Source organism: Syngnathoides biaculeatus, chromosome 16, assembly GCF_019802595.1.
Source record: "Syngnathoides biaculeatus isolate LvHL_M chromosome 16, ASM1980259v1, whole genome shotgun sequence".
Lineage (NCBI taxonomy): Eukaryota > Metazoa > Chordata > Actinopteri > Syngnathiformes > Syngnathidae > Syngnathoides > Syngnathoides biaculeatus.
Genome location: NC_084655.1, coordinates 12541948 through 12567733, shown reverse-complemented (window position 1 = coordinate 12567733; position 25786 = coordinate 12541948). Strand labels below are relative to the sequence as shown.

At 43.7% G+C, this 25786-nt stretch overlaps 3 protein-coding genes and 1 non-coding gene across 5 annotated transcripts; 1 reads left to right on the top strand and 3 right to left on the bottom strand.

Annotated features, from left to right (window-relative positions):
* The first annotated feature begins 460 nt into the window (after nucleotides 1–460).
* On the top strand, nucleotides 461–15241 carry gucy2ca (guanylate cyclase 2Ca). The gene is made up of 27 exons (XM_061846010.1): nucleotides 461–659; nucleotides 990–1102; nucleotides 1376–1443; nucleotides 1518–1739; nucleotides 1803–1921; nucleotides 2343–2442; nucleotides 2511–2613; nucleotides 2689–2842; nucleotides 4030–4115; nucleotides 4187–4304; nucleotides 4621–4702; nucleotides 4772–4865; nucleotides 4990–5052; nucleotides 5140–5211; nucleotides 7208–7312; nucleotides 9678–9764; nucleotides 9872–10004; nucleotides 10076–10213; nucleotides 10622–10710; nucleotides 10838–10929; nucleotides 11019–11177; nucleotides 11271–11463; nucleotides 11561–11735; nucleotides 12873–12971; nucleotides 13069–13163; nucleotides 13267–13343; nucleotides 14730–15241. The coding sequence occupies exons 1-27, from the start codon at nucleotides 461–463 to the stop codon at nucleotides 14929–14931; spliced, it is 3237 nt and encodes a 1078-aa protein (XP_061701994.1). The 3' UTR covers nucleotides 14932–15241.
* A 171-nt stretch (nucleotides 15242–15412) lies between these two features.
* Nucleotides 15413–20611, bottom strand: LOC133514365 (uncharacterized). Of its 2 annotated transcripts, none has more exons than XM_061846012.1 (3): nucleotides 20449–20611; nucleotides 20035–20211; nucleotides 15413–16239 (listed from the first exon to the last, which is right to left on the bottom strand). In XM_061846012.1, exons 1-3 carry the CDS (start codon nucleotides 20543–20545, stop codon nucleotides 15896–15898), a joined length of 618 nt encoding a protein of 205 aa, XP_061701996.1. In that variant the 5' UTR covers nucleotides 20546–20611; the 3' UTR covers nucleotides 15413–15895. The 2 variants fall into 2 exon arrangements, with proteins under 2 accessions (XP_061701996.1, XP_061701995.1); XM_061846011.1 differs by having other exon boundaries at nucleotides 15417–16242.
* Nucleotides 20612–21132: 521 nt separating this feature from the next.
* On the bottom strand, nucleotides 21133–25422 carry plbd1a (phospholipase B domain containing 1a). The gene is given in 12 exon segments (XM_061846987.1): nucleotides 21133–21746; nucleotides 21836–21912; nucleotides 21915–21941; nucleotides 22189–22374; nucleotides 22449–22589; nucleotides 22679–22879; nucleotides 22988–23132; nucleotides 23392–23529; nucleotides 23855–23996; nucleotides 24132–24215; nucleotides 24398–24620; nucleotides 25212–25422. Coding segments are annotated over 12 exon segments (1611 nt in total). The 5' UTR covers nucleotides 25282–25422; the 3' UTR covers nucleotides 21133–21569.
* A 169-nt stretch (nucleotides 25423–25591) lies between these two features.
* trnar-ccu (transfer RNA arginine (anticodon CCU)) lies at nucleotides 25592–25664 on the bottom strand. The gene has a single exon. It is a non-coding gene; the product is annotated as a tRNA-Arg (tRNA).
* Nucleotides 25665–25786: the final 122 nt, after the last annotated feature.

Below are 25786 nucleotides of genomic sequence, written 5' to 3'. Positions count from 1 at the left end.
CAGTGAAATATAAATGAGCAGATACCAGTAACTTGGAGAGTTGGCCCCAAGGAAGTATGGGCGTCTTTAAAAAAACGTGCCTGTGTCGGTCTGACCGGTGTTGGGACCGTCGCCTATACAGTTGTTCATTAACACACGGAGGGAGGACTGATAGAGCGGCCGCACACCGCGCTGGAGGATTATTGCTTTCACGCTTTCACTGGAGAAGCGACGGGCGGAGAGGCAGTCTTCCGCATTGTCTTTACGGGAAAATCCCAGGAAAAAATTGGGATTTGCTTCTTATTTGGATGCTGGATTGGGAATCAACGGACAGACTGAAATCTGGGATCAAGCAATCTGAGGAGGCACTTAAACCAGAACTGAACTGCAACTGATTTTTTTTTTTTTTTTTTTTGAGATGTAGGAACTTTGGACAAGCCGGAAAAAGAAAAAGAAGAAAAAGACTATTGTGAGGATCAAGATGAGCGGCTTCAGCACTTTGGCTTGCCTGGGAGTGTTGGTCGTGGCTGTGATCGGCAACAAGATGCTGGATGACTGCTTGACTTCCAAACGTAAATTCAGCATGAACGTGGTGCTGCTGGAGGACAACATGTACACCTCAGTGCAGACGGCGGTCAAACAAGCCATCCTGGCGGACGCGGCGGAGAACCTTAAAGAGAGTACGGGCTGACTCTTTCCAGTTCTTGTACTCTTGCTGTACACTGAAAAGCTCAATGATCAAGTTCCAAAACTGGAAACTGATTGTAACGGTGGTCAAATATTACATTTTATTCCCTTTTTTTCCTTTTTAGTGAAAGATGTTTCAATACAATTAAGAATCTGCAGTGATCTTTCCTCTCATCACATTGCCTGAAGTTGTTAAGTGCAGCTGTTATGTTTTGAAATGATTTGCGAGGCAGATCAAAGACAAAAAAAAGAAAAGATGATCAAATCATCCCCCAAAAGTTCTATCTTCATGTGATGCTAAGCGTTCTCTTCCCTGGGTCCAGAATTAAACTTCACGCTGACGGCCAACTTCCACGGCTTCAACACCACTTTGTACAACCGGCAGGGCTGCGGGAGCAGCACCTGCGAGGGCGTCGCCATCCTCAAGATGCTGCACGTGAGTGGCCCCCGACACACTTTTTGGGAAGAAATTGATAGCATTTTCAGAAGCCGATTTTTAGGAGCATATGGAGCAAAACCACCTTAGCTACTCGACTTAATTCGTCCAAAAATCGTTTATTTACTACAAACAATGTGACATTGCTCATCTATCTATGCCAGTGACGTAGAACAACTAAATGCTCTCCCGCTTATGCCAAATACGCGACGGTTGGGAAAGAGTGGCTTCGAGCTCCCAGACCGCTTTAATCCAACAGTGAACCTTCTGCAGAAAAAAGGCGAAGCTGGGTGTGTTATGCTGGGTCCTTCCTGCACGTACGCTACCTTCCAGTTAGTGGAGTGAGTATGACGCTATTGTTACCGTCCCGCACGTTGTAACCAACTGATCGGATTTTCCATCCCCGGTGGTGCAGTGACGAGATTGGCCTGACCCTCAGCATTCCGATCATTTCCGCCGGGAGCTTCGGCCTCTCTTGCGACTACAAGCCCAAACTGACTCGGATCTTGCCGCCGGCACGGAAGATCTCGTACATGTTCTCCCATTTTCTGATGGAGAAGTTGCCGTTCAAGGATGAGTGGAAGAACGTTTACGTGTACAAGAAGTCGATCTACAACGCGACCGAGGACTGCTTCTGGTGAGCGAGCGGCTCGGCTCTCTGTTGTGAGTCAGGGTTCTCATCCCTTCGCTTTGGGCACAGGTACACCAATGCACTGGAAGCGCCTTCATCCAACTTTGCCACGAAGATCAAGAGAGAGATGCTACGTTCTGAGGACGAACTTAAGAAAGCGATCACGTCTGAGAAAAGACACAGTAACAGTGAGTAACATTCATGCCTGTGAACAGCAGTTGTAGTAGCCTTGGTTGCAGAGTGACTGTTGTGTGTTCATGATAACGCAATCCTAACAAATGCTAGTTCTCCCTCTTGGCTATACTTTGCGGTGTAAAATAGAATATGTGCCAAAGCTGATATTCTGACAGTCAGAGTGCGACACTTTTATAGACTCAGCTAGAGTAGAATAATATCCAGTACAGTGTAAACGGGCGGCAAGGTTGACTGTTAAACAAAAGTAAAAATCTCAGTGTCGCATGCCATCCCGCCGCAATGATTCCCGCTAATATTTTGTTTGGGTTTGGATAATCGTGCCAGTTGACAAATCAAAAGCTGAGTTAGAATACGTGCAAAGTAGTGCAGGGTATGTTCTTTGCGTTAACGAAACGAATGATTCGTCCTTCTCAGTTTTCATCGTTTGCGGCCGTCCCGATGACGTCACTTCACTGCAAGCCAAAGTAGGCCCCATTCACAAGGACATCATGTTCATTCTCGTGGACATTTACAAGTAAGCTTTGCGTGTTTCATTTTCGCCCGCAAAACCTCTCAATGCAACAACGATTTTCTCTCTTCTAGTCCCGAGTATTACGTCAACACCACATCCATTCAGGGCATGGAGAAAGTCCTGGTCATTACTCTCCCAAGGAGGAACTACAACTATTTACCGTATAATGACACAGTGAGCAGCGTTTAAACACCCTCGTGATAAACGAACGTGCGGAAACTGTTATAGTTGACTGTTTTTCTCTTTCAGCTCAACGACTATGTGGCCGGCTATCACGACGGTGCGCTACTCTTTGGTAAAGTGCTGAGGGAAAGGATGTTGAGTCAGCGGAATGACTCCAGTAACCGAGGACATCACGACATCCCGCTCAGCGACAACCCATTCGGGAACGTCTCCTTCAGCGGTATGTACCACCGCTAACTTTGCCCGGGAAAATTATGAGATTGGTGAAACACCAAATGTGCGTAATTTCCTGAAATATTGCCTGGGACTTCATTAAATGAAAAAGAATCTCTGGATAAAATGCTCACATTTAGCACTGCTGTGTCTTGTACTTTTGTTTTTTTTATTCCACTGCAGTACATTTTTAAATATAGCTAAATTGTACAGTAATCCCTCTCTACTTCACGGCTCACCTATCGCGGATTCGGTGCATGGCGGATTTCCGGAAAAAAAAGGATCGCTACGTACTAATGCGCCATCCCTGGTGGACGACATGGACCAATGAAGAAAAAATATATAAATAAAAGGAAATCGAGTAGGCTCCATCCTGCACGACCCTTCAATAACCAAATCCGGCTGAATTTGGACCAAATGCTGTGAATACTCGACGTGGGACGCCCCTGGTGACGACTTCAATGGACTAAAAATCATCATTTCTATAATCTTAGTAGGGTTACAGCCGCATTCGTTTGCGGTGAAGGTGGGCGGCCTAACCTAGCCCAGCTCGGGAACATCAAGTAACGTATGTAATCAAATATTTTCTGAGGAGGTAAACATCAATTGTGAGTACTTACACGGCCTTTTATTTAATAATTATTTATTTGTATTTATTTTTTTTATTTTTAAATGTATTTTTTATTTTTATTTTTATTTATAATTTAAATATGTGTGTGGGGACCCCTAACGGGACAAGCTGAAAGGAATATAAATAAATAAATTTAATTAAAAAAAACATTCAAATAAAAAAAAAACCCGCCAGCATACATGAGTACAGTACTGTAGCGGGTAGCCACATTAATAAGGTATAATGCAGTATCCCCAGCAAGATGACAAAGACTTACAAAGCAATAAAAAAACAAAATAAAACGCCATTTACCCCTACTTCGCGGTTTTTTGCTTTCGTGGGTGGGTCCGGTACCAATTAACCGTGAAAAACGAGGGATTACTATATTTGTATTTTCTCTGGGTACTCCCCCCCACATTCCAATAACATGCTTCATAGGTTAATGAGCGTGAGCGATGCTTGCCTATATCTGCGTACCCGTCGATTAACTGGCGACCAGTCCCGGGTGTTCAGCTCAACCCACAAAGCTCAGCAGTTGTGAATAAATGGAAGAAAATAAAAATTGGTGCGTTTGCTGCTCGCAGGTATGGGAGGTCACTATGTGCTGGATGAGTACGGTGACAGAGACGCGAACTTCTCAATGATTTACACATCGACGGTTACCGGCAAGGTCAGATCGCATCTGTCGGCGTTTATGAGAATCGCAATCAAGAGCTGTCATTTTTGTCATCTGTCCTGCAGTACGAAACCCTGGTAGTATTTGACACGTCACGGAATGCAACCACAGATGTGGCCCATAATCCCGCTCTCCCATGGAAAGGAAATCGCCTGCCCAACGATGTACCAGAACGTTTAGATGGTAGTGCGCGTGCAGACACACATATAAGTTCAATCTATCTAATGTGGCTATCAGTCAAGGTCCCAAAACAAATACAAACTTGTTTTTATAAGCAGTAAAATCACATCGTCAAAACTACTTGACTCTTGACAGTGACTTCCAATGCCTCAGTGAACACGAATACGCTTTATACGTTTTATTTACACAAAATATCACGTTTTTTTATAATTCACTTGCAATCTCATTCATTTACGTACATTTCTGCTTTTAATTAAATCAATTAACTGACTTCAGAGCTCATTAATTTCTTCTCAAATGTGTTTGTGTGTGCTTGGAGGGTTGAACTTGCAGGACGTGATTGTCATCGTTCTGAGCTTCAGCGTCGTCGTGGTGACCGCCATCGCTCTCATCTTCTACAGGTAGGAAATAATGTGTGTGTACGTGTGTGTGTGACATTTAAACTCACTGGCGTATCCGACACATGCCAGGCAGAACAGAAAAGAACGTCAAATGCAGAAAAAGTGGTCTCACATCAACACTCACCTGATTTGTCCGCTGGACGAAAAGGAGGTCTCCCTAAAGGTAAAAGTCCTCCTCGTGATCGAAGATTAGAAGGGCGTGAGAGTAATTAGTTGGTATTTATTACTATAACGGCACCAAGTCATGTCGCTGTGTTTATTGACGCATGTTTGTTTGCATGGAAAAGATCGATGACGATAAAAGGAAAGACAGCACGTACTTCACACGGCGAGGCCGCTACGACAAAAAGGTCCCGAAAAGCCAAACGTGTCACACGTAAAGAAAGTCAAAGAAAAAGGCCAAGATGTTCACAGCCTTTGACACTTTTTGTCTTCAGCCAGTTATCCTGAAAGAGCTGAGACACACCGATGGAAACTTCACAGAGGACCAGAAGATTGAGCTGAACACTGTAAGACATCACATGTACTGTATACAGTGAAGAAAATAAATATTTGAATACCCTGTTATATTGCAAGTTCCCCCACTTAGAAATCATGGAGGGGTCTGAAATTTTCATCGTAGGTGCATGTCCACTGTGAGAGAGATAAACTAAATTGAAAAATCCAGAAATCACAATGTATGATTTTTCTAACGATTTATTTGTGTGATACAGCTGCAAATAAGTATTTAAACATCTGTATATCAGTGAGAATTCTGACCCTCAAAGACCTGTTAGTCTGCCTTTAAAGTTCACCTCCACTCCATGTATTATCCTGAATCAGATTGCATCCGTATGAGGTCGTTGGCTGCATAAAGACACCTGTCCACCCTATACAATCAGTCAGACTCAAACTTGGAACATGGCCAAGACCAAAGAGCTGTCCAAAGACACCAGAGACAGAATTGTACAACTCCACACAGCTGGAAAGGGCTACAGAGAAATTGCCAAGGAGCTTGGTGAAAAAACGTCCACTGTTGGAGCAATTATTAGAAAATGGAAGCAGCTAAACATGACGGTCAATCTCAATCAGAGTGGACCCCCATGCAAGATATCACTTCCTGGGGTCTCAATGATCCTTAGAAAGCTGAGGAATTAACCCAGGACTACACGACAGGACTTGCTCAATGACCTGAAAAGAGCTTGGAGCACCGTTTCCAAGGTGACTGTTGGTAATACACTAAACGTCACGGTTTGAAATCTTGCATGGCATGGAAGGTTCCCCTCCTAAAAACCAGCACATGTCAAGGCCTGTCTTAAGTTTGCCAATGACAATTTGGATGATACAGAAGAGTCATGGGAGAAAGTTTTGTGGTCAGATGAGACCAAAATGGAACCACTTGGTCATAACTCCACTAACCGTGTTTGGAGGAAGACAAATGATGAGTTCCATCCCAAGAACACAATCCCTACTGTGAAGCATGGAGGTGGTAGCATCATGCTTTGGGGGTTTTTTTTCGGCACATGGGACAGGACGACTGCACTGTATAAAGGAGAGGATGACCGCGGCCATGTATTGTGTTATTTTGGGGAACAACCTCCTTCCCTCAGTCAGAGCATTGAAGATGGCTCGTGGCTGAGTCTTTCAACATGACAATGACCCGAAGCACAAAGCCAGGAAAACCAAAGAGTGGCTCCATAAGAAGCATATCAAGATTCTGGCGTGGCCTAGCCAGTCTCCAGACCTAAATCCAATGGAAAATCTTTGGAGGGAGCTGAAACTCCGTGTTTCTCAGCGTCAGCCCAGAAACCCGTCTGATCTAGACAAGATCTGGAGTGGGCCAAAATCCCTCCTGCAGTGTGTGCAAACCTGGTGAACAAGTACAGGAAACATTTGACCTCTGTAATTGCAAACAAAGATTTAATATTAACATTTGTTTTCTCAGGTGTTCAAATACTTATTTACAGCTGTATCACACAAATAAATCGCGAAAAAAAAAATCATACATTGTGATTTCTGTATTTTTTTTTTTAGATTGTGTCTCTCTCAGTGGACATGCACCCATGATGAAAATTTCAGGTCCCTCCATGATTTCTGAGTGGGAGAACTTGCACTATAGCAGGGTGTTCAAATACTTATTTTCTTCACTGTATTTACTACTTGCCATTAGCTTTCCTGCGCAATTTGACACTTTCAGACGAGTGGATTTACTGTACATTTATCATTGTGGTTGTACTTTGTAGGATTAGAGGGGCAACATACTATAATGAGTGCAGTTCCACACCACAATAGTAAACGTACACGACTGCGTTGTTGAATTATTAAACGAGCTGCATTGTCAAATCAAAACAATCAAAATGGAGCATCGTACTGGTATGTGTTATATTTTGAAAGGGAACGTTTTTAATACATTGTTGTAGACATTCTTAAAGTGCGCAAGTATTTGATTTTTCCAGTTTGCAAGGTTCGAGGGGAAAATTTGATGTTGCTTTGGGGTTGAAACGTTGTCTCGGTTTTTGTTCCAAGCTGCTGCGGATCGATTACTACAACTTGACGAAGTTCTACGGGACAGTGAAGTTTGAGTACGGCGTGTTTGGAGTGTTTGAGCTGTGCCAGAGAGGCTCGCTCAGGGTGAGGAAAAAATACAAAACAAACAAACTCACAATCACTCGTCAGTTTTTTTTTTCTGCTGTCCATTATTCTTATCCAGTCTTGACTTTCCTGTAATTGTGAATAATCTTTTGGCACAGACCCAAATGTGCTTCCAAACTTAACAAACATATGTAGGCATTGACTATTAATAAAATCACTGACAGAACTTTTACTCTGAAAGGGAAGCATTAAACGATAAAACTGAAGACCTTGTTTTACTGGTTTCCTCAGACTGTCTCGTGTTGTTCTTCAAATTCAATAAAAATGCTAATGTTAATTTGGAGAATGTGGTATACAGTGAAGAAAATTATGAATTTGAACACCCTAATATATTGCAAGTTCTCCCACTTCGAAATCATGGAGGGGTCTGAAATGTCCACTGTGAGAGAGATAATCTACAAAGAAAAATCCATAAATCACAATGTATGATTTTTTTTAACGATTTATTTGTATGATACAGCTGCAAATAAGTATTTGAACACCTGAGAAAACCAATGCTCATATTTGGTACAGTAGCCTTTGTTTGCAATTACAGAGGTCAAACATTTCCTGTAGTTGTTCATCAGGTTTGCACACACTGCAGGAGGGATTTTGGCCCACTCCTCCACACAGATCTTCTCTCGATCAGACAGGTTTCTGGGCTGTCGCTGAGAAACATGGAGTTTCAGCTCCCTCCAAAGATTTTCCATTGGGTTTAGGTCTGGAGACTGGCTAGGACACGTCAGAACCTTGATATGCTTTTTACAGAGCCAATCCTTGGTTATGCTGGCTCTGTGCTTCGGGTCATTGTCATGTTGAAAGACGCAGCCACGACCCATCTTCGATGCTCTGACTCAGGGAAAGAAGTTGTTCACCAAAATCTCACAATACATGGCCGCGGTCATCCTCTCCTTAATACAGTGCATGTGCAGAAAAACACCCCCAAAGCATGATGCTACCACCCTCATGCTTCACAGTCGGGATGGTGTTCTTAGGATGGAACTCATCATTCGTCTTCCTCCAAACACTGTTAGTGGAGTTATGACCAAAACATTCCATTTTGGTCTCATCTGACCACAGAACTTTCTCCCATGACTCCTCTGTATCATCCAAATGGTTGTTGCCAACCTTAAGACGGGCCTTGACATGTGCTGGTTTAAGCAGGGGAACCTTTCATGCCGCACATGATTTCAAACCATGATGTTTTAGTGTATTACCAACAGCCACCTTGGAAACGGTGGTCCCAGCTCTTTTTCAGGTCATTGACCAAGTCCTGTTGTGTAGTCCTGGGCTGATTCCTCACTTTTGTAAGTATCATTGAGACCCAACGAGGTGATATCTTGCATGGGGCTCCACTCCGATTGAGATTGACCGTCATGTTTAGCTGCTTCCATTTTCTAATAGTTGCTCCAACAGTGGACGTTTTTTCACCAAGCTGCTTGGCAATTTCTCCATAGCCCTTTCCAGCCGTGTGGAGCTGTACAATTTTATCTTTCGTGTCTTTGAACAGCTCTTAGGTCTTGGCCATGTTACCGATTGTATGGGGCGGACAGGTGTCAATATGCAGCTAACGACCTCACACAGGTGCATCTGATTCAGGATAATACATGGAGTGGAGGTAGACTTTTAAAGGCGGACTAATGGGTCTTTGAGGGTCAGAATTCTAGCTGATAGACAGGTGTTTAAATACTTATTTGCAGCTGTATCACACAAATAAATCGTTAGAAAAATCATACATTGTGATTTCTGGATTTTTCGATTTAGTTTATCTCTCTCACAGTGGACATGCACCTACGATGAAAATTTCAGACCCCTCCATGATTTCTAAGTGGGGGAACTTGCAATATAACAGGGTATTCAAATATTTATTTTCTTCACTGTAATGGCTTTTAATGACGCTACACAAAGCAAATTTGAGTGATCTTCAAAGACACGGAATTCATGGGCAAGTGGGGACCTGATTAATTCATCTTAATAAAGACAAAGCGAAGTGCGGCTGATCAGTGTAATGGAGACGTAACTTATTGCACGATGACATTGTTTATGGCACTTGATGGCCTCCTTGCTGCATTGCGCACAATCACTTTATTGTTGATTTGTTCTGGCTGACACACTTTAAAGAACACTAAAAGGCTTGCCGGTGTCGTCAAGCAATAATTGCAACGACCTGCCCGTTTGCTGTTTAGTGACTTTTTTGGACATTAATTATGATTACAGTCCTGTCACTTCCGCACGGAAACGGCTTATCTTGAATGAGCCATCGGTGATAACCGTATATTCCTAATTGTTTTTTTTTTTGGAATGAATTCCCAAAAGTGCACACACACATATACACTTGAAAAAGCTCTTTTGTTTATCCTTCCAGTACATTCTGAATGACAGAATCTCCTACCCCGATGAAACCTTCATGGACATGGAGTTTAAAATATCAGTCATGTATGATATAGCAAAGGTAAATTATTATGAAAGTACATTGTGTTTCAGTATGATTCTTCCTCTTTGATGTGAACTGCAAGACGCATTTGTGGACTAATCGGACCGCTTGCCTATCTGCGGCAGGGGATGTCATATCTCCACTCCAGCAACATTGAAGTCCACGGGCGCCTCAAGTCCACCAACTGCGTGGTGGACAACCGCATGGTGGTGAAGATCACCGACTTCGGCTGCCACACCATCCTGAGGCCCGGAAGAGGCGAGTGTGATCGCAGCCATCCGAATCCAAGAGGACGGCAGTCGATTGTAACGTTGTACGTCTCGCCTCAGATGTATGGACGGCCCCCGAGCACCTCCGTAAGGACGGGGTATCTCAAAAAGGAGACGTCTACAGCTATGGCATCATCGCGCATGAAATCATTCGGAGGAAGGATCCGTTTTATACGCAGTGCTGCTACAGTCGTACAGGTATTGGTCTGCTGTTGGTCTCCGGACGCCTCTTGGTTGGTAAACAGATCAATTACTCGGGCCCAGGGGCTCGGCTGCACACCGCAATTTCCGCTTGGATGTCAAATCTTTTCGACAATTGTACACGTCCACCTTTGCCGTAACAGTGTGACGCGCAATGTCCGTAAAGGTGTGCTTGGGGGAAGACTTTGGATAGAGCCCTGATCTCAAATCCATCAAGCACCTTTGGGATGAACTTGCACATTTGAACTCCCAAATGGTCTTCAGATGAATTGACCCCACAAATTTCCTGTAGACGCACTCCAACATCTTGTAGTCAATGATTTTACGTATTCAGCTGTTGTTATAATTGAAAAGATAAAGGGAAAATGACCGCCATGTTTACCTCAATATTGTGTCGTCCATCAGAGAAGATTCACAGGGTGCAGCATCCCGATGGGATAAGTTTCTTTCGACCAGAACTCAACTTTGATGGCGTGTCAGAGAAGGATATTGAGGTGAGACATCAACTGATGTAAGAATAAGGAGAGATACGCAGGCCAAGCTGATAAAATCCAAATTGAAGTATGGAAAATATTCCCTAATGCTGTCCGCATGCGTGTGTGTGTGTGTGTGTTATGGCAGCTGCACATGCTGATAAAGAACTGCTGGGATGAAGATCCAGAACGGAGGCCAGATTTCAAGAAAATCGAGTTAACTCTGGGTAAGATTTTCAGGTATGTCACCGTTCAAATGATTATGTTACGTGGAAAAGTTTGAACTATCAGACCTTATATATTCTAAACATTTTTTTGTGTTCTAACAGCAACTTGCATAACCAAGCCACAGAGACATACATGGACAACCTGATCCGTCGCCTCCAGATGTACTCCAGGACTTTGGAGCATCTGGTGGAGGAGAGAACGTCTTTGTACAAGGCTGAGAGAGACCGAGCAGACCGCCTCAACTTCATGCTGCTTCCTGGGTGGGTTCACGTCGATCCTGTTCCTGGAGGGCCGGCAAACGCAGGAAAGAAAAAAACGATTTTTTTCTCCCGCCTCTGCACTTCTTTCCTCAGCCCAGTGGTGCGTTCTCTGAAGGAGACGGGCAGAGTGGAGCCGGAGCTATACGAAGAGGTGACGGTGTACTTCAGCGACATTGTGGGATTCACCACATTGTGCCACTACAGCACGCCCATGGAAGTGGTCGACATGCTCAATGAGATCTACAAGAACTTTGACAGCGTCCTGGACCACCACGATGTCTACAAGGTGTCATACTTTCCAATCTGGAGTCTTCTAAACAGATTTTTGTTTTCCCCCTTAGTTTTATCTTGAATCGAGACACTGACCACATACTTGTTTCCAGGTTGAAACCATAGGAGATGCGTACATGGTCGCGTCAGGTTTGCCTAAACGCAACGGTGACAGGCACGCGGTGGATATCGCACACATGGCCCTGGACATCTTGTCATTTGTTGGGACGTTTGAGCTGCAGCACTTGCCCGGCATTCCCTTGTGGATACGTATCGGTGTGCATTCAGGTAAAGGAGATCACCACAATAAGACATTTTTAGCGATTTGACTCATGGACATGGGCCTAGATGAGAAGCATAGTGCGATGTTTCCTAAGAGGAACTGAGCCAAGGCACTGATGTTACACTGTAAACAATCTCCTGGCACACAACCAAACAGAAATACCAGAAAAAAATATGAAAACTGAAATGATGAGTCCGTCTCAATTTTCTCATAAATTGCCTTATTTGTGGTGAAATTTAGATGTTTAATTTAATACAAAGCTGATATACACGCATGAAGCCAGGACTGATTCTGTGTGTCACTTTATGATGCCGGCATAGATAGATGAGCAAGGATATATTTGTGCCTCGTAAATAATAATTTTAGGGGCGTGGGTGGGGAAATGAAGTGGCCAGCAAGGACCCTGGCTTGGAAGTGGAAACCTCCACAAATTGAACACGATCTGTGTCTTGAGATTGGTCGAGTTCCAAGGTGGCTTCAAAAAGGCATTGTCATGTGCCTTGCAAGTATTCCAAGATGTGAAGTACAGTAAATATTGCATTCTAAAACTAAAATGCACAAAAGTAAAACTACTCACACTTTGCCTCGGACAGGCATAATGAAAATATACAAAAAGGCATTTCTAGACTTAATTAAGCCTTGTTTGTCGGGGTGGAAGAAACACACAATAACAAAAAAATGGGAATGAAAAAACATTTAAAGACTTTGGAAAGCATATAGTAGTGTTCTCCTTTTAGGGATATATGCCACTCCAGGTTTATCCTTAAAGATACCTATTTTTGTACCTTCGACTTTTACACCTTAATTTATAACGTATATTAGCAGTCCATTTCTGGTCCTGTAAATGATACCCAATTACAACAGAGTCCAGTAATTACGCAGATTCCTGCAATTTGTAAACCATGAAGATGATGATGATGATGATAATGAAAACCATACCTCCAGCCACCATCAGCTTCTAATTATTTTGCCGACTGTACAAGTACAGCTTTGTATGTATTATCCGAGTGCATTGATATTATTATTGAGCTATTTTCTTTACACCTGCACAGTACTAAACTGTAACTAAAGCAACAACAAAAAAGTATAACTGAAAAAAAAAAACAATACCGTAAGGTCAGTGTGTGTCCGTGTTCGTGTAGGCCCCTGCGCCGCTGGAGTGGTGGGGAACAAGATGCCCCGCTACTGTTTGTTTGGCGATACAGTCAACACGGCGTCACGAATGGAGTCCACGGGCCTGCGTAAGAAGCCACACACACACGAAGCGACGCCAAAGTACATGTACAGAGTACACAATTGTCAAAGGAGTTTGCTTTGACGGGTCGTCCATTTTTCCAGCTCTGAGAATCCACGTGAGTCAGTCCACCATCAACATCCTGCAGAGGACTGACTGTAAATTTGAGTACGAGCAGAGAGGAGAGACCTACCTGAAGGTGAGCTCAATGTGCTTTGACTTTGTACTTGCTTCTTTGTGGGGACTTGGATGGGTACCGATGGTAACCGCTCGACTGATGGGTGTCCATTGCTGGCTCACAGGGAAAAGGTAAAGAGATGACTTACTGGTTAACAGGAGTGACTGGAGGAAAATATAATCTACCCACGCCGCCAACAGCGTGAGTAAACCAATCGCGCATACATCCTTATGTGTATCTGCAAATACACTTACAGGCCAATTTGTACTCTCCAATGCAAGAAAAGTTGCATTTTAAGCTAATATGATGAGAAATTCTGAATACTGACAGAGAGATATTTAGGTTTCTGGTTCAGACTGCATTATGCCGGGGACTTTTTGCCATACAGTGTTCGCTACACACGTATTCCTTCTTTTTTTTTTTTTTTAAAGGGTATCTTCTAGTGTTTGCTTCAAAACTCAACTAGTTTCTGTTTTTGAGCTCAGGCCAAAGCCCTATCTAATATAAAAGTATTGCTTTTGTGCCATCTTGTGGCATCTTGGTGCCAAGAAAGTACAGTTTTGTGATTTCTTAATTTCATAACGTTTGACTTCAACCAGGTGGCACAGTGGATCAGCTGGTCCCAGGTTCAATCCCGGACCTGCCTGTGTGGAGTTTGTATGTTCTCCCTGTGCTCTGGTTTCCTACCGCATTCCAAAAACATTCAACTTTCATTGGACACTCCAAATTGCCCCTAGGTGTGATTGTGAATGCGGCTGTTTGTCTCGATGTGCCCTGCGATTGGCTGGCAACCAGTTCATGGTGTACCACGCCTCCTGCCTGTTGACAGCTGGGATAGGCTCCAGCACTCCCCGCGAACCTCATGAGGATGAGCGGTGAAGAAAATGGATGGATGGATGACTTCAACCAATTTACACAAAAATGAAAGCAACATTACCCAAAGGAAATGAGTGGCTCAGTCACACAGGAAGGCAGACGGTGAAGATGTCATGTCATTATCCAAGCCACTTACCCTCACAAGGGTTGCGGGAAAGCGGACTACACTCTGAATTGGTCGTCAGTCAGTCGCAGGTCAAATATCAAACACCATCACTGAGCGGGAATCGATCCCACACTGCCTGCACCAAAGGCAGGGGTGTGTAGCACTACACCAGCAGAGGAGTTCTGCATGGATCGTTTTCAACTGTATGAAACCTGAGCGGGTGTACGGAAAGCGGGACAAAAATCCAGCGCAAAAAAAAAAAAAAATTGATAACCAAATAGTACAAAAGCAATGGCATACTGTATGAAAAACAAGGTTTTACGCTGTGTTCAAGTGAGCTGAGGAGCTTCATTGAGGGCTTTGCTGCCATGTTGTGGTATATACATGAAAATAATTGTGTCACTACCTCTCAGCCGGTGACAATCAAAGCTGAGGATTGTTATCGTGCATTATCTTTTTATTATTTGCTCTTGGAGGAATGTAAGCGAATCTAAAAATGTGGCCAGTATGTGAATGCACGAGATGTGACTTAAATGTCTTAAATGTCCAAACTCATTTTGTGCTTGCTCTAACTGGCAAAATGATTCCCTCTGTGGGGATCTCAGGGAGAACTTCCAGCGACTGCAGCAGGACCTGGCAGAGATGATCGTGTCCAGCTTGGAAAAGCGTGGCGAAGGCCGAGAAAGCTTCGGGAAGAGGAAAACCATGTCCGCCAGACGCCGGGAGACCAACAGCAGCTTTCAGGGGGAAAGCCCCCCAGAATACTTCCACCTGGCTGTCACTGATGACCCCAGTACTTATCTGTGACGACAGTACTGCCCCGTGCAGCGTCAGACATGATCTGCACCTGTTTGAACAGACACTGCGAGAGGTCTTTGGACCGAGCTGCAGTGACTCACACGGGCGGGCGTGTGGAAACTGAGACCCACAGCGTGCTGAGGCATCTTGGGAGTTATTTTGGCATCCTGTTGATTCTTCATGCTGCCCAGCCTTCCCGCATCGAGCTTTTAATAAGAGCAAGGGAGGCGTTTAACGACATGCCATGCAAAGCGCCATTATTTAAATAGTCCAAATCTAATCGGTGATATGTCATTGATGTGTTTTATATTTGTTGACTACTACGTCTTTACTCATTCATTTATTTTTTTTTTGTATTCCTCATAATTCACACACAGTTTGAGGAAAAAAAGTGTATATTTAACTATTCACAGTCGTATGAGTCAAGCAAACACTATAAGAATATATGAAAAGGTAAAAAAAAAAAGAAAAAAGAAAAAGAGCAATAAAGACAAAAGTGAGTGAGTGTTGGATAATCGATGTGACGTCATCATCTTCAAGCACACAATGATGTACTCGGTGCACTTTCCACACGTGGCGGCGTCCTCTTATCAACGACGTTCTTATGTCAAATTGTTGAGGCACCAAAAACTTCATTTTACTCCATTTGCTGTTACAAATTTCAAAGACGAGGAAAAAAATTCAGTGGGATTCATTCGGAAATGTCACAACCCAAATTAAATTCATCTACCGGGTCAAGCAAGCACGTCTATTGATTGCGCCTTCATTTGTTGCCGGGCAGAGTTGGTAGGGCTCAATCATGACAGCCCCTAAAAGATTTTGTTGTGTTGGGAATCAACTGTTTGAAAAGCAAACTGGAGAATGCGCCTTGAGCTACGCTTAATAGCTGAAGAGTTCACCTTCAGGACCTTCTTCAAACCGTGACAGTTCATGCGAATCCCGCAGAGGAAGAAGTCCGAAGCCGGAGTACAACCTACACAGTTTTGGCTGTAACCAGCGTGGTGCCACCCAGTTCTGTGGCGGGAAGTGGAAGTCTGTGCTCTGTCATTGCGTTGCAAACTGACAAATCTCCAGGGTCCTCAGCGCCGTCTGTTTCCCTTCCACCTGTTGCCTTCTGACATTCCCAGGGGGCCCCGCAAATGGCCGAGCCCCCCTCCCACTTTGAGGTGTCGTGGGGTCCCTGGTGGGAAAGGTGGCCACAGGCTGAAGCTCTGTGCAACATCTCATCTGGAATACCTCTCCCTCTTTGTGTGGCAGAAAAGTGACCTTCGGTAGATGGCTTGATTTTCTGGGGAGGTTCTGGTCCAGGCTCCACTTCTTCTGTAACAAAAAAAAGTGATAACTATTAACAAATTTCATCTAAACAAGTCATATTATGGATGATGCAATTTTTATTTGCTTCCACATATAAAAAATGGGCCTCTGGAGTGCCGACCCTCAATCCAGTGTGAAATTATATAAGCAATAACCAACCAGGAACAGCCCTAACCCATGCGCCTGCTCTCTCGTCTTTGCCGAAAAGGTAAGCGGAGCTGCATTGCCTTCAGAAACTCACTTTAGTTTCATGCTAACAAATAAAGCAATACTCCATAGATGAATAAACAAATAGCATAGGTGTCATTGTGTTATAACCCTTTACGATACGCATATTTGATAAAACGTTGGTGTAACATGTAGACAGAAAATATAACAATACTCACAGGCATATATTCTTTATCATCTGCACAGGGTGACTAACGTTACTACAGTCTATTGAAGTGTTGCGACCATCTCCATGTACGTCTGTATTTTGTATTATAGTGACCAAAGCAAAAAATAATATTGAATTATGTCACTATCGTTATGTTTTAATGAAGCAAAATATAAAGGGGGCTATTTTTCTTTTCAATGAACAGCTTTCAATTGTTTGGTTTTTATGCGGGGGGAGCTGAAATGGATTAATGGGGTTTCCGGTTATTCAGTGGCGAAAGATGTTTGAGATTGAAGTATTTTGATTTATGAGCGTGCTCACGCCACAATTTCTAGGCATATCTCAAGGTTCTGCTTTTATTCTCACAGTCAAGGGCTCCGCCCCCGCTGGCAGAAGCCACTCCAATCCGACGGGAAGGCGCCAAGCCTGGTCGCCATGGTCCTGTGCCACTCCCCCTTTGTCTTGAAAGTCTTCAAGTGTTCCCCCAGTCTTGTGTAGTAGCCCTTTTGGGATCCTCTTAATGTCCTGCATTTTGGGGGGTTATTTTGGAAATAAATGCATAGTGAGTCTTTTTTTTTCCCGCCTTTGTTTCCAGGTTGCTTTTCCTGGATCTCGGTCTGCCACCTCCTATCACGTAATAACTGTGACACAACAGGCCACAAAATAACTTTATTGCTGTAATTGTAGTTTACGGTGGTGTGAAACGACACTGATTTGCGTCATGTGTCATGGATCACAATTTGCAGGTTTATGAAGGTAACGCTGCTTGTTATCAATATAATATTAATATCTATGTGCACCGCACTAGATTAAGAGTCATGTATTAACTCAAAGGCACACTCGTGCAGTGAAGCCCCAAATTATTCCTACACTGGCCAAACGTGACACCATTGCCTGTTAAAAGTTACCAATTCACTAAATAGAAATCCAAAATAACGTCATTTCTGATTTAACGCGGTAGATTCGTACTGACTAATTTTATGGCATCTAGTTCAGCAAAGGCACGACGCTGTGTCTTGGTGTCCTGTGTGGAAAACAATGAAATGTTGAGACTAACCGAATTCTTTCAATTGCTAATCTAATTTCATACATTCCGAGAGTAAATCACAAAAATCCAGTGAGGATTTACCAGATGTTACACGACGGCATCTTACGAAGGGGTACGTCGAGTCTATCGTTTTACTGTTTAAAAGACTGAATCAAACTTTTGGATTCATGCATTTGTAGATCTTTTTATTATATTTGACAAGAGAGCGACAGGCCAGCCACTCCCCATTTATTAGTGCTACTTTGAGTCTCCCTGACCATCCATTTTCACATATCCCTTTCACCAGGAAGCTCGTTAATGTCCTGCTAAAATTAGAACTGGACTGACAAGCATGAGAGTGGGGCTGACCCACGAGATGCCCGAGAGAAGGACAGAAACCACACAGTTTCTACCCTGTAACTGCAGCGTCACATCTCAGCACCCTCCACACCACTACCTCCAAAATATTCCTCCAACGTCAGCTGGGATAAGATCCAGCCCACCCGAGACCCAAATGATGATCAGCAGGATGGAAAAGGGATGGATGATGGATACCTCGTTTGACTTCTACATATCATAGAATTTTATAACCGCTAGTGCTGAAATGAAAATCAACCCTTAGGGACTACACAACTTTGCTTTGCTCTTTTTTTTTTTTTTTTTTTTTTTTGAGATTGCGAAGCGCACTGATAGTCACAGAAAAGGAACTAACTGCAGTGAAGAAAATAAGTATTTCAACACCCTAATATATTGCAAGTTCTCCCACTAAGAAATCATGGAGAGGTCTGCAATTTTCAACGTAGGTGCATGTCCACTCTGTGAGAGAGATAATCTCAAAAGAAAAATCCAGAAATCACAATGTATGCTTTTTTTTTAACAATTTATTTGTATCATACAGCTGCAAATAAATATTTGAACACCTGAGAAAACCAATGTTAATATTTGTTACAGTAGCCTTTATTTGCAATTACAGATGTCAAACGTTTCCTGGAGTTTTTCACCAGGTTTGCACACACTTCAGGAAGGATTTTGGCCCACTCCTCCACACAGATCTTCTCTAGATCAGACAGGTTTCTTGGCTGTCACTGAGAAACACAGAGTTTCAGCTCCCTCCAAAGATTTTCTATTGGGTTCAGGTCTGGAGACTGGCTAGGCCACGCTAGAACCTTGATATGCTTCTTCCGGAGCCACTCTTTGGTTTTCCTGGCTGTGTGCTTCGGGTCATTGTCATGTTGAAACACCCAGCCGCGACCCATCTTCAATGCTCTGACTGAGGGTAAGAAGTTGTTCCCCAAAGTCTCACAATACATGGCCGCGGTCATCCTCTCCTTAATACAGTGCATGTGCAGAAAAACACCCCCAAAGCATGATGCTACCACCCTCATGCTTCACAGTCGGGATGGTGTTCTTAGGATGGAACTCATCATTCGTCTTCCTCCAAACATGCTTAGTGGAATTATGACCAAGAGGTTCCATTTTGGTCTCATCTGACCACAAACCTTTCTCCCATGACTCTGTATCATGCAAATGGTCATTGGCAAACTTAAGACGGCACTTGACACGTGCTGGTTTAAGCAGGGGAACCTTCCATGCCATGCATGATTTCAAACCATGACGTCTTAGTGTATTACCAACAGCCACCTTGGAAACGGTGGTCCCAGCTCTTTTCAGGTCATTGAGCAAGTCCTGTCGTGTAGTCCATTGGCTGATTCCTTACCTTTCTAAGGATCATTGAGACCCCATGAGGTGATATCTTGCATGGGGCTCCACTCTGATTGAGATTGACCGTCATCTTTAGCTTCTTCCATTTTCTAATAATTGCTCCAACAGTGGACGTTTTTTCACCAAGCTGCTTGGCAATTTCTCTGGAGCCCTTTCCAGCTGTGTGGAGTTGTACAATTTTGTCTTTCGTGTCTTTGAACAGCTCTTAGGTCTTGGCCATGTTACAAGTTTCAGTCTTACTGATTGTATGGGGTGGACAGGTGTCTATGCAACTAACAACCTCACACAGGTCCATCTGATTCAAGATAATACAGTGGGATGAATAGAGTGGAAGTTGACTAGCAGGTCTTTGAGGGTCAGAATTCTAGCTGATAGACAGGTGTTCGAATACTTATATGCAGCTGTATCACACAAATAAATCGTTAAAAAAATCAAACATTGTGATTTCTGGATTTTTCTTTTTAGATTATCTCTCTCACGGTGGACATGCACCAACAATGAAAATTTCAGACCCGTCCATGATTTTTAAGTGGGAGAACATGCAATATAGCAGGGTGTTCAAATACTTATTTTCTTCACTGTATATGAACAAAACTAAACTAAATTGCAGTTCCATACACGCTCCTTTGACCATACCTATGAGCATTTACAAAATATGGAATTCCACACATACCGGAGGTTCTACGGAGTCTCCTCTGCCATCTGTATATGACGAACCAGAGAGCCAAAGCCACGATGGACCCCAGGGTGGTCAACCCCACCACAATCCACAGAACTGGACTCAGGCCGATTGGCGCGTCTGCCTGGGCATCAGGAGAGATGGTCCTCTGATGGAAAAAGGGGGCCAACACTATTGGGAACATATTAAGAGAATGATAGAACATGTCAACAAGTGTGAAACACAAACACAAAACCTGTCACATAGCAGTAAGTTTAGGATTGGGGTTAGGGTTAGGCGTTAGGGTTAGGGTGTTATAGATGAGGACAAAAAAAATTGATTGATGGATATGATAATATTGTCGTTGGATTCTTAGTCCCAAATGAAAATAATAAGCACATAAGAACATCATGACTCCGTGATTCTCACCTGTTGGAGATTCACGTCTGGGATCCACCAAATGTAGGATACAGTTGTTGACGACGTGGTCCCATTTGCTACCAGCAGGACAGTTCTTCTTGGTCATCGCTGCAGACAAATAACGCGAGTAGCTTGTACAGATGGAACCAGAAAAACTGTGAGACCTCACGATGAGGACAACCATTTAGCTGAAAAACAAAAAAAAAAAAAAAAAAAAAAAAAAACACAGAGGGCCTCACAGACGTTTCAGTTCCTCCATTTCACAGGAAGGCGTGAATTACATACACAGGTCCCTTGGGCCCAGCACTCTTTCGATTTCAACACAGCAATGTTCCAGGGCTGACGTGAATTTGATCTTGGCCTTACATCTGGTACCGTCTTCTTTATGTGACAGTTACTGACAAATAATAGTTGACTCATTTGAACACAACAAAATCAGTCACATGGATGCATTCTCTTTATACACCACATGTAGTCATAAATCAGAGTCAAAACAAAGGCAGTGTCTCACTATCTACTGTAGGTTTTGCAAAGCCTCAAATTCTATCACATGCTCACTACATTAATCCATGTTGAAGTCTATCTATTTATTTTTTTACTAGCACCTGTGACAATGTGTACAACTTCATGGTCGGTCACTTATGCAGTGCAAAACTGAAGACGCGACAGCACAGATAGAGTTATAAAAACTTTATTCATAGAATGTCACAAATGTGCAGCCTGTACCAAAACATGCTCCAAAATTGATGCAGTAAGTGCAGCAGTGCCCTGAGATTTGATCCCGAACTTGATGGCTTCATTCACAACGAAATTAACAACTCAAATGGCAACAAAGACAATACGAGCGCATACCTGGCTTACAGTCGTCGTGCATTGTTTAAGCATTTTATAAAATCATACAAAAGGCACGAAAGCACCAGACTCGATTCACCCTGAGACAAATTCTTATTGTGATAAACAGACATATTGATTCAAGAATCGAAGTGTAATGGAAAAACTAAAAGAACTGAAATGAGAGAAAGCTAAAAGAACGTTTTGAATGTCCAGGAGTAATCATCACGCGGTGGGTTGGTGGCTCATTCACCTTAAATGCCTTTTGAGAGCACCCGGTTTCCTTCCCTGTTCAGGACTCAAGGCTGGAAGAGGCGAGGCTTCATCCCGACGAAGGTGAAGTTGTAAAACTGCGGCAGACCCTGGTGGCTGACGTTGCTGAAGTCATCCCACGTGAAGGGCGGCAGTCCGTCCTGCGTCGTTGGCCCGTTCACTGCTTCCACGTGGAACTCCCCCGCCATTTGGAAATCAGTGACCTGCTTGCACAGCAATACAAAAAAAAAAACAAAAAAGAGAAAGATGAAAAGGCCATTTTGATTCTCCAGAAGCGTGCTACGAGACCTGCCTTAGTGTCGTAGCAACCGCCCGGCGAAGGTTCTTCTGTCTTCAGGTCGTTCCGACAACAGATGGACTTGCAGGGATTCCCTTAGAATATGGATCCTTCTTGTAATCTGATAATAAAAAACAAAAAAAAATGACCGACGGCATCGCCGTCATGTGACAGAGTTTTATTGTACACAAATGGAACTGAAAAGCGACAGACAGGTCGCCCCCGTCGGAGCGTAAAGCGAAGTCAGGGGCCTGTGACCACTAGAGAGCAACTGACAGTCAACAGAGAAGATTTCTTTCATATACGCAAATATCATGAAGGATCGTGTTTAATATCGGAAGAGATTCCAAAGCGAGCCGAAAACCCACCATTGAATCTCATGATGTGTTTTAAAGAGTCCAAGTCGTTGACATCAGCTTGGTCACGGCGGAAGATCTTGGCTCTGGGGCAGAGATCATAGGAGAAATCCTCTCCATATTTTTGCCACATCACCTCGTACCCGCTCAACTTGTAAATGTTCTGGTGGAAGGGGACGTTGTAGGACGGCCAGTAGCCTACACAGAGCCAGGTCAAGTCTTCAAATGACAGAATCAAAACAAAGAACTTGGACTAGCAGCGGCGTTATTACCTTGGCGCAGGACTTGTGTCTGGTCCGAGTACTCCACCAGGCCGGGGATCTGCTCCACCACAGTCAGCGCACCATCCATAATACTGTGGCCCAGCTTCACTTTGCTTCTGTCCAACACCATGTACTGGTTGTTGTACGTACCTGCAACAATTTGTCCGTCCATGTACTTTCTATACCTCATGTCCTACTAAAGTTTTCGGGCTGTCTTGTATAATCCCTAATTCACTCACCCGAGTTGTACTGAGAGAAAATTTTCGCCCAGTCCTCTCCTGTATGAGCCAAACCATGAGCCAGTCGAACCCTCTGCCAGGCCAGCAGGCTTTTGGGGGTGATTTTGTGAAAGAGGGAAGAGTTGAAGACATTGTTGGTTGTCTGGGTCATCATGAGACCACTTCCCAACAGGTAGAAATCATCCAGGGACACCAGGAAACCTGAGAAAGACATTCAGACCTGTCACCGTGTAGGAAACACGACATCACTTTCGCTTTTTTCTTCCCCGGCAATTCTCTTAAGAATACTTGAGAATTCCTCATGCTTACCAGGGTAGCTGCTGAAAGAGAGTTTCCCAGTGGCCGTGTCGGCGTCAGCAATGTTGAAATCCCAGTGCTTGTAGATCCGCATGGTGGCTGCGTACGTGTACCAGCTGGAGTGGGCAAAGAGGAGGTTCTCAAAACCCGGGAGCATCTGTTAAAATGGATCAGAATAGAGGTTTTGCAGTCCTGTACTTAGATTTAATGCAAAAATTTGCATGCTTTGTTTGTGGCATTTCTCCGGGCAGTCCGGCTTCCTCCCGAATTCACAAAAAGATGTATGTTGGGATAATTGAAGATCAGAAGTTGTCCACAGGTACAAACTTGAGTGCGAATAGTTGATCGTTTGTATTATATGTGCCTTACAATTGGCTGATGATCTGTACACACTGCAAATTGGTGAGTTTTGAGACCTTTATGAGAGCCGAGCAGTGTCCCATCCCTGGGAGTTTGTAGCCCTCGAGTGGAGGGGAGCTGGGGACCAAGGCAGGAATCAGGTCCAACAGGTCTCCGACCGCATTCAGGAATTGAATGGCAAAGAGGGACAGTGGCTGTGGGAATGACAGCAGATGCTCAGCTTTTAGGAAAACAAGAACGCAACAAAGCAAACGTCACTCGATTTAATCACGGGAAAATAAAACGGCAACACAAAAACTTCATTTTGATTGAATGTTGGAATGAATATTTGCTAAGGTGCTATACTTTCCCCAAAAACTGCAAGCTAGTATTGCTCCATACTTTTCAGATCACCATTTTTGTTCCTTTGAAAAGTATACTGATGGTGACAAATTTGCTTCCTCTTTCTAAAGAAGCCTCAGCATTGATTTTCATGTGTGATCTTGCACTGCTGAAACTGTAAAAATCTGATGGGAACACCTTTTTCCCTTGTCTCTTGGCCCATTCCGCCGCTCCAGCTTGCAGGCCGTCCATCTGGGCAACCACGAAACCCGCGTGTCTCCACAGAGGGTCGGAACTCTTGTTGCTTTTCACCTGCACTCTGGTCCAAGAGTCCTGCTGCCTTGGCGGCCCGAGCAGAGTCACATGTCGTTCACGCGTCAATATTGCGATTCCAAGCACTCAAAGGTCAACGTGGCCAAAAGGCAGCGTATGCGTGAGGAAGCTAGCGGTGCGCCAAATGTTACTGCGGACTCACTTCATGAAGCTCTGAAGCGGACCCAGGATGTTGGGGTCATGGATGAGCTGAGGGAACATGTTGGCGTAGTGATCTGTCATCTGTCTAGGGAGAAACATGATAGAATTATAAAATAGAATGCCACTGAATAGAGGGTACAATTACGTGGACTAGACGATCTTTTGGAAAGAGGCACATGCAAAACGGGGCAATGTCGGACATGCAAAGAGATTCGTTACCAATAACCAGACGTGTTCTGATCATGTGGTCGTGTCCGGCAAACTTACTGTGCAGTGAGAAAGCCTTCCAGGAAGCCCGCCAAGAAAAAGGTGACCTCATCAGTCTCAGACGTTTCTCCGTATCCAGCCCGGATCTCGAGGACACTCCAGCCAGTACTGGACAAGGTGTCATTCAGGAAGCCAAATGCGTCTCCCTTTAAATCCAGAACCCCGTCCTTCAGCAGGACAGTCTTCTGTTGGGTGTCCCAGTAGACTGTAGCTCTTGTCAATTCTGAAAGAAGCACACCAAAGCTAACCCATCAAGTGAGAACTGGTTTTGTGCAGATACGAACAAACAACTGGCCACAATAAAATGTACACCTGGATAGTCCAGTGAGACCCTGTCTGTCTTTTTCACATAAACTGTCAAGTATTATTTTAGTTGTTGATTGTGGTTGTAATCTGCAGTAATGGGGCAGCCCACTGCATAGCAATATTTAATAATTTGAATTCACGAAGGCAGGAGTGAGAAGAAATCCAGTACACACATTTTGTCACTTTACTTAGCAGTAGATTTTTCATGTCTATCATATGGTTTATGTATGTATTTCTGTGTGTATGTATCTATTTTTCTTACTATAATGCAATACAGTTACAAAAGTCTGCTGACTAAGTGGTTACAGTTGTGTACTGGATAAACATACAAAAATAAAAAGATATTGTGTCATTGATTATTGCTTATGTTGGTGTTAACTGGTATAAACACAAAAGATGGTTAAAAATGCAAAATTTCAGAGGCAAGAGGAGAAAGAACAGAAAATACAGACGTCGTTCCACAAGCACGTACCAAAGTCGGACTGATTTTTTTGACCTACTGACTTACCGCCCGCTGCAGAGGAGACGGTCAAAGCCGCAATGAGGGACACAAAAACAAACAGACTGTTTGGAAGCATTGCGAGGCGAGCCAGGAATACACGATAGAAAACACCGAGTCGACACTAGAGCAAGCAAGGAAATAGGGGTTTTCCTTAAGGACAATCCAGAGCCTGTTTTACGTTATCTGAGACGAAAAAGAGACGTCTGGTGGCAAAAGAAGAGATTACACGTCGTGGGTCTCGTGATCAGGCATGACATACATTACTGTTACATTCAAGCACGCACAAGGGATGAATGACACAGCGAATGCGAGCACATTAAACGATCGCAGTCGCGAGTTCAAAAAAAAAAAAAAAAAAAGAAATACATGGAAAGAAGAAAATACACCACCCCAGATGGGACTCGAACCCACAATCCCTGGCTTAGGAGGCCAGTGCCTTATCCATTAGGCCACTGGGGCTCATTGCAGCGACACCTGGCATATTATAATATTTCAAACTGTACAGACTCGGTACGTTCTAGAGTTAGTATGACACGTAAAATAATTATTAAGCAATCGATCAATTAACAACTATTTCCCGG